Source organism: Macaca nemestrina, chromosome 5, assembly GCF_043159975.1.
Source record: "Macaca nemestrina isolate mMacNem1 chromosome 5, mMacNem.hap1, whole genome shotgun sequence".
Taxonomy (NCBI): Eukaryota; Metazoa; Chordata; class Mammalia; order Primates; family Cercopithecidae; genus Macaca; species Macaca nemestrina.
Window position 1 is genome coordinate 181,288,013 of NC_092129.1, and position 8,209 is coordinate 181,296,221.

At 49.7% G+C, this 8,209-nt stretch overlaps 1 protein-coding gene and 1 long non-coding RNA gene across 11 annotated transcripts in view; one reads left to right on the forward strand and one right to left on the reverse strand.

Annotated features, from left to right (window-relative positions):
• LOC105487418 (serpin family B member 6) overlaps positions 1-4,829 on the forward strand; it is a 36,829-nt gene extending 32,000 nt beyond the window's left edge. For all 10 annotated transcript variants that reach the window (XM_071097729.1, XM_071097728.1, XM_071097731.1 and 7 more), the window contains 2 exons: positions 3,921-4,076; positions 4,292-4,829. In XM_071097729.1, the coding sequence (XP_070953830.1) occupies positions 3,921-4,076; positions 4,292-4,693 (558 nt within the window). In that variant the 3' untranslated portion in view covers positions 4,694-4,829. The remainder of the gene's footprint in view (positions 1-3,920; positions 4,077-4,291) is intronic.
• A 1,322-nt stretch (positions 4,830-6,151) lies between these two features.
• Positions 6,152-7,387, reverse strand: LOC105487312 (uncharacterized). The gene is made up of 3 exons (XR_011624127.1): positions 7,262-7,387; positions 6,687-6,795; positions 6,152-6,441 (listed from the first exon to the last, which is right to left on the reverse strand). It is a non-coding gene; the product is annotated as an uncharacterized lncRNA (long non-coding RNA).
• Between the last annotated feature and the right edge of the window lie 822 nt (positions 7,388-8,209).

The following is an 8,209-nucleotide window of genomic DNA, read 5'->3' on the forward strand; positions in this document are numbered from 1 at the left end:
CACTGCACTCCAGCCTGGGCGACAGAGTGAAGACTCCGCCTCAAAAAAAAAAAAAAAAAAAAAACAAACAACCAAACCAACCATGTAGATAGACACGGAGATTAACCACCTCCAGCTTGGAAGATGTCATTTGCTGATGGCCCTTTATCTTCCTCTCACTGAATCCACTTTATTGTCTCTGGTTTTGTTTATCTTTCACTATAGAAATTTTTGAACATAGACAGAGTAGACAAAATATATTAATTACAGTGTATTCTTGATCATTGACCACAGTTAGATCTTCCAGGCTAACTTGAACTTGAGCCTTCAGTTTCTCAAGAAATTAATTTTCATTGTCTATTCTCCTTGCAATTCAGAAAGAATTATTTTCTTTCAAACTTTTGTTCTGAAATGAACTGTCCTATTTTCCCCTGGCAAAAATTATTTCTCTCTTTAATCATTAACAAGATGTACAAGGGCTTTGTTTGACTACAGGTAACAGAAACCGCAGTTCACCATGGTTTAGTTCCTAGGAGCTCATCTCCCCTACCAGGAGGTCTGGAGGCAGGTGAGACCTGGGCTGGTCTGGCACCAGCTGATGATCCCAGGGAGTCTGCTCTGCCATCCTCAGCATGTGGTCCTTCTTCCTCATGGTCACAAGATGGCTCAACTGGCTTCAGCAGTCCAGGTGGCAGGGACGGGGAGGAGCAAGGGGAGGAGAGCCTAAACCTTCGCCTTGGTGGTTCTGCCTTTCAGAAAGGGAAAGCTTCTTTCTATATGGTGTAGGCCAGAGCTATAGGTCCCGTGGGTTTGGGGAGATGTGGAATCCTGCCGGGCTTTCTGAGCTCTGCAGTGAAGAAGGATGAAGAAGGGGCTGCAGTATTGAGTGTCCCTCCAAGGGAACAGATTTTGAGTTGACACAGATTCTTAATTTCATTTACTTCTATATAAAATGGAACTTGTCTACATAATTGTGTATTTAGTGAATCATTCAGTCACTAAGGTTAGATCTTTTTATATTACAAGATTGGAGGCTTTGGACCCTGAAGCGGTGCAGGGAGGAATTACTGAAGGCAGGGGTCAGCAAACTCCAGCCTACAGCAAAGCCAGGCCACCACCTGTTTTTTTTTGTTTTTTGTTTTTTGTTTTTTGTTTTTTTTTGAGACGGAGTCTCGCTGTGTCTCCCAGGCTGGAGTGCAGTGGCGTGATCTCGGCTCACTGCAAGCTCCGCCTCCCGGGTTCATGCCATTCTCCCGCCTCAGCCTCCCGAGTAGCTGAGACTACAGGCGCCCGCCACCACGCCCGGCTAGTTTTTTTTTTTGTATTTTTAGTAGAGACGGGGTTTCACCGTGTTAGCCAGGATAGTCTCGATCTCCTGACCTCGTGATCCACCCGCCTCGGCCTCCCAAAGTGCAGGGATTACAGGCTTGAGCCACCGCGCCCGGCCACCACCTGTTTTTTTTAAAGTTTATTGAAACACAGCCATGCTTATTTTTTTATTTTTATTTTTGTTATTATTATTGTTTTACTTTTATTTTTCCAAGACAGAGTTTCTGTCTTGTTGCCCTGGCTGGAGTGCAATGGTGTGATCTCAGATCACTGCAGCCTCCGCTCCCAGATTCTCCTGCCACAGCCTCTTGAGTACTGGGATTACAGGTGTGTGCCACCACGCACGGCTAATTTTTGCATTTTTAGTAGAGATGGGGTTTCACCATGTTGGTCAGGTTGGTCTCGAACTCCTGACCTCAGGTGATCCACCCGCACCGGCCTCCTAAAGTGCTGGGATTAGGCGTGAGCCACCGTGCCTGGCCCTTGCTTATTTACTTACTTATTTCCTCCTGTAACAGCAGTTGACTCATTGTCACAGAGACGGTATATGTAGCCACAAACCAGAAAATAGTTCCTGTCTGGTCAGTTACGGAAAAAACATGCCTACCGCTGGCCAAGGAAATGAGTGGGGCCACCGAGGCCCGGAAGACTGCTCTAGCCAAAGGCTAAGGGCCAGCCCAGGTGAGCCTCTACCACGTGAAAGCAGAAAGCTGCCGCTGCAGTGTATTTTGATTGTTCAATTTAACACAGAAGAATGTGCTACACCAGAGACTGGAAACCATGCAGCATCTTTGACTGTGCCTGTTGCAGGGTATTTACTCAACTCACAGGAGCAGCTTGGAGTCAGGAAATGAGAAGGATTGGTGGATGGGGTGTGGTTCCTGGCCTCCGGCCTTTCTCATTGGCTGGCTGGGGTTGGTGACCAGTGCAGTTTTTTCTGGTGAGATGTGTAAATGTTGCCTGGCCTTTTCAGCATCCCAGCTCATTAATTCATTTATGCATTTATGATTTATTCAGCAGAGGTTGACTGAGTGCCTTATTTTTATTTTTATTTTTTTTTTGAGATGGACTCTCGGTCTGTCTCCCAGGCTGGAGTGCAGTGGTGCAATCTTGGGTCACTGCAACTTCTGCCTCCCAGGTTCAAGTGATTCTCCTACCTCAGCTTCCCAAGTAGCTGGGATTACAGGAGTGCACCACCACACCCAGCTAATTTTTGTATTTTTAGTAGAGGTGGGATTTCACCATGTTGGCCAGGCTGGTCTCGAACTCCTGACCTTAGGTGATCCGTCTGCCTTGGCCTCCCATAGTGGTGGGATTACAGGCATGAACCACCATGCCCAACCTGACTGAGTGTCTTCTGTGCATCAGGCATGGTGCTAGGTATTTTTCAGCCATGCACAAAACCAGCAAAGCATGCTTGCCCTGGTGAAGCTTATGCTTTCTTGGGGGAGAGACAGCAAGCATAAATAAAATAGGAGTGTATTAGACAGTGGTAAATGCTACAGAGATATACCAAGGGAGGGGATAGGAAGCTGTTTTTGGGGTGGGGGTGTAGCGTCAGGTAAGATGATCAAGGACAGCTTCTCTGCCAAAGTGATTTTTGAACAAAGACCATAAAGAGGCAGAAGTTCACTCTCCAGGTATTGGAGGACAAGCTTGCTGTGTAGAGATGAGATGAACCGGGTTTGCTGTCAGTGCAGTGAGGAGGCCTCTGTGACTGTAGCAGATAAACAAAGGGAGAGGAAACTGGGCTTAGCTCCTAGAAGCTAAACCATGGTGACCTGGGGTTTCTGTTACCTGTAGTCAAACAAAGCCCTCGTACATCTTGTTAGTGATTAAAGAGAGATGAGCTATCACAATTCCAGGTCGTCTTAGGGACTTTCAGCTCCTGCTCTGGGTAAACGGGGAGCCAGGGAAGAGTGTCCTGCCAAAGAACCATGTGATCTGACTTAGGTTCTACCCGGTCCCTCTGGCCGCTGTGCCGGGAACGGTCACAATCATATTATCACAATATTCCAGGGCTAGGCTGGCAGCGGCTGAGGCAGAAGGAACAGGTCAGATTTTGGTTATGTTTTCGAGATAGAGCCAATATAATTTACCAGTGAGTCAGACACAGGCTGCGAGAGAAAGACAGGAGTCAGGGCACTCGAGGGCTTTTGACCACTGGACGGCGACGCTGCCCTCAGCTGAGATGGGCGGAGCTGTAGTAGACAGAGCTGACCTGAAGGATCTACGGAGCGCCACATTACAGGTGGCATCGGGAGTTTCTTTTATGTCCAAACGTAGGTGTCAGGTGGGCAGTAAAATGCAGGAGTCCCAAGGACAGGGCAGAGGCCCAGGCTGGAGGTAAATTTGGTGTGATATTGTGTTTAAAGTCATGAGGCTGAGTGAGAGCAATGAGAGGAAAGACGTGTCGGGTTTGGGCCCCAGGCACGCCGGTTTCTGGAGGCTGCGGTGATGAAGATGGCAGAGAAGGTGCTGCCGTGTGTTCTGGAAGCTGGGGAGAAACCGAGCTGCATTCCTCCCTGCAGAGAGTGGCCGGCTCCGACAGGTTTGTCCCATGTGTCAGTGGGGTCTTGCTTCAGCTTAATGTTTATCTGTTTTCTTTGTAGAATGAGGAGAAACCTGTGCAAATGATGTTTATGCAGTCTACTTTTAAGAAGACCTATATAGGAGAAATATTTACCCAAATCTTGGTGCTTCCGTATGTTGGCAAGGAGCTGAATATGATCATCATGCTTCCGGACGAGACCACCGACTTGAGAACGGTAACAGCTAAGCTGTGAGAGAGGCGTGCTAGCGAGGGAGCTGCTCGCGGGTGTCTGCCGTGGCTGCTTTCCCCACTTCGCGGTCAGCCATTTAACACCAGACCGCTGCTGACCATAGCCACGCTGCCACCGGTGTCCGGCATCCGCAGCACAGCACAGGGCCCTGGTGGGCAGCAGCACCCTAGGTCTTAAAGTCTTCAACTGTCTCCCTCTAGGTGGAGAAAGAACTCACTTACGAGAAGTTCGTGGAATGGACGAGGCTGGACATGATGGATGAAGAGAAGGTGGAGGTGTCCCTCCCTCGGTTTAAACTGGAGGAAAGCTATGACATGGAGAGCGTCCTGTGCAGCCTGGGCATGACCGACGCCTTCGAGCTGGGCAAGGCAGACTTCTCTGGAATGTCCAAGGCAGACCTGTGTCTGTCCAAGGTCGTGCACAAGTCCTTTGTGGAGGTCAACGAGGAGGGCACGGAGGCCGCAGCCGCCACAGCTGCCATCATGATGATGCGGTGCGCCCGATTCGTCCCCCGCTTCTGCGCCGACCACCCCTTCCTTTTCTTCATCCAGCACAGCAAGACCAACGGGATTCTCTTCTGCGGCCGCTTTTCCTCTCCCTGAGGACAGGGCGGCCTCTGTGCAGCCCCTCTCCTTTCTGTCCCCTACACTCCACAGTGTGCCTGCGACCCAAGTGGCCTTATCCGTGCCGTGGTGGCAGTTCAGAAATAAAGGGCCCGATGGTGGGATGCCGCATTTACTCTGTGTGTTTGTGTGCCCGCGTGGGAGATGTTTCCTAGGATCTGAAATGGCTGCTCTGGGTCTGGGTCACGTTAGGGCGGCAGTGACCACTTAGCTCACCCCTGCCTGGGGAAGGTGTTGCCCACCCCCCACAGCCATGGGGACCCCATGACTTCACTGTGGGCAGGCAGCTGCCATTGAGGGCGGTGGTGTGACTTTTCCTGGGCTCAAGAAGATAAATGGTGCTTCTCTGTCTCCTCTACTCAGTAGTGGAGTCTCATCCCACTTCTAGGGAGAGAATGGGGTGAAATGGGGTGCTGCAAGGAGGTGCGGGGAGCTCAGTTCCAAAACTGCCACAAGCTCTCCGGAAGCCTGCACGGAGGTTGGAGGAGCAGGTGAGCCAGACGAGGGTGACAGCAGTCCCCTGCCCTGTGGGTGTTTCTGCTTTCCTGGGGACTGCTGGGTCACATGCCTATTCACACACACACACTGCCCACTTCTGAAAATGTCAAATGATGGTTGTGTTCCCTTTATAGTAATGGAGTTTATGGCGACTTCACGAGTCAGCACCAGATACCTTTCTGTTTCACTCAAGTATTACAGACAGAAAAGACAGCTAAGGTTTCTGGGGCCATTTGTGTTAGTTGCTGGAAATGTGATCCCTGCACCCAGCCATCCAGGAGCAGAAGGACGGGTCAGGCTCCAATGGAGGAGCCACGCAGTGTCCCAGGGAGGCAGGAAGGACTTCTTTTGCAGGCAGTGGGAGCCTGCCCCTCCTTTACCTGGTGCAGCTGTGCTCCCACTCTTCCTGGTCCTCTTTCCCCTTAGTGTCCAGGCTGGGGTGACAGATGGGACTCAGGAGCAGCAGGAGATGTGGCAAGGATGAGTGGGACAGCAGGGGAAAGAAAGGCTGGGTAGTGCTGGTTTTGTCCCTCACACTCCCTGCTCTGCACACCATTATTGTTGGTTTTTTTGTTTGAGGTGGAGTCTCACTCTATTGCCCAGGCTGGAGTGCAGTGGCGCGATCTTGGCTCACTGCAAGCTCCACCTCCTGGGTTCAAGCGATTCTCCTACCTCAGCCTCCCGAGCAGAGTAGCTGGAGGCTTCATCTGCAGAATAAGACCCTTGGTCTCCACAACACCTTATCTTAACCCACACACTCCCTTCTACTGATTTCAAGTCTTTAGATAAACTTTCAACCAATTGCCAGCCAGAAAATCTTGGAATCCACCTATGACCTGGAAGCCTCCCCCCGACCACCACCACCTTGGGCACATGTTCTCAGAATCTTCTTGGGCTGTGTCACAGGCCATGGTCACCCACATTTGGCTCAGAACAAATCAAATACTTTACAGAGTTTGACCGTATTTCAATTTTATTGCATATATTATATTGCATATGAGTTTAACTCATATTTTATTATGAGTTGTTAATCTCTTACCGTGCCTAATTTATAAACTTTATCATATATATGTATAGGAAAAAAACCACTGTATATATAGGATTTAGTACTATCCATGGTTTCAGCCAGCCACTGGAGATCTCTGAACATGTCCTTTGCAGATAAGGGGGGAACTGCTGTGTACTTCCATATAATGTGCTGCATGTGAAGTGTAGCCAAAATGGGAAATCTGAAAATGAAAGGGGAAAATGAACACAATTAAGGTTTTATTTATTTACTTTTAGAGATGGGGTCTTGTTATGTTGCCCAGGCTGGCCTCAAATTCCTGGGCTCCAGCAATCTTCCCACCTCAGCCTCCCAAGTAGCTGGGACTACTGGCATGTGCCACCACGCCCAACTTGGGTTGTTTTATTTTTTTTTAATTTATTTATTATAAATCATGTTGGCTATAATTAAAAACAACACATTATATACTTGAAAATGACTAAGAGATTTGAAGTGTTCTTGTTAACGACGTGTGTCTGCAGCTATCTGGAGGAACTCGGGAGTGGCGACTTTGCAGCAGTCTTGGTCCTTTGTACTTCTGAAGGAAAGAACTCAAATGAGAGACAGACAAGGGTTAAAGCACAAGGGAACGTTTATTTTAAGCAATGTGAGAGTTTATTGGAGAAAGTAGGCTTGGAAGAGGGTCAAGCAGGAGATCTGAAAAATCAGGTGCTTCTTCCGCTTCAATTTTTTTTTTTTTGGACGGAGTCTCACTCTGTCGCCCAGGTTGGAGTGCAGTGGTGCAATCTTGGCTGACTGCAACCTTTGCTTCCAGGGTTCAAGCGATTCTCCTGCCTCAGCCTCCTGGGTAACTGGGACTACAGGAACATGCCACCTCGCCCGGCTAATTTTTTTGTATTTTTAGTAAAGACAGGGTTTCACCGTGTTAACCTGGATGGTCTTGATCTCCTGACCTCCTGATCCACCCACCTCGACCTCCCAAAGTGCTGGGATTACAGGCGTAAGCCACCACCCCGGCCTGCTTAGATTTTTATACCCCTTACCCTTTTCCAGGCTCTCTGTCTCTGCTCTTCGTTCTTCCCCTGGGCGGGCTGTCCCTCAGTTACTGCATGCCCAGTAGCCCTGCCAGTAGGCGCAGGATGCTTGGGAGGAGACGCAGGCGCAGTAGAGTTACTGAAGTCGTGCGCATGCCCATTAGACGCAATTCTCCCTTACTGGTCGAGCGCCCCTAGAGGAAAGTCATATACCGGGTAAATGTCACCCTTTGCTATTACTGCACATGCTCAAACCCGTGTCTGGGACTGTGGCTTGCTCACTCCAGGTGTCTTCTGTCTGTTGCAAGACTCCTGTTATTCCCAGCGCCAGTCATGGGCCACTTATTACCCTAGAGAGATAGTTTTATGCCCTTCTGTCCCCGTCCCAATGAGAACCAGACCGCTCTGGGGTCCCTCCTTGTCCTGCTCATTATTTCGGAGGGACAGATTTATAATTGTCAGACCGTGGCTTGACAAATGTCCAACATTCTTGGGGACCCTCGCGTGCCCTGCTCACGTCTAACCGCCTACTCTGACATTGTCATCACACACACAAAAATGCAGATGAGGTAACGCATATGTGAATTAGCTTGTTTTAGCCATTCCACTGATATGGAAGGATGTGCTCCCTTTAAATGACATGGAGGGGGGAAAGGGCGTGGTCCCTGGCTAGGGCTCCAACCCTGGGCCTGTGCCCATGGACCTAGTTGAGGACAGGCATTTTGTTTTCCTACCCAAATGTTGCATTTCTCAAGACCACCCTGGCCTGCCACGCCCCTACCGTGTGCCTGTAAAACCCCCTGAGACCCTAACAGGCAGACACACAGGTGGCTGGACATCGAGAGGAGCACATCAGTGGAGGAATACATGAGCGGCTGGACGTTGAGAGGAATGGGACGCACTAACAGGCACTGGCATGCAGGCAGGCCATCGGCCGGCAGAACAACGTGGAGTTTG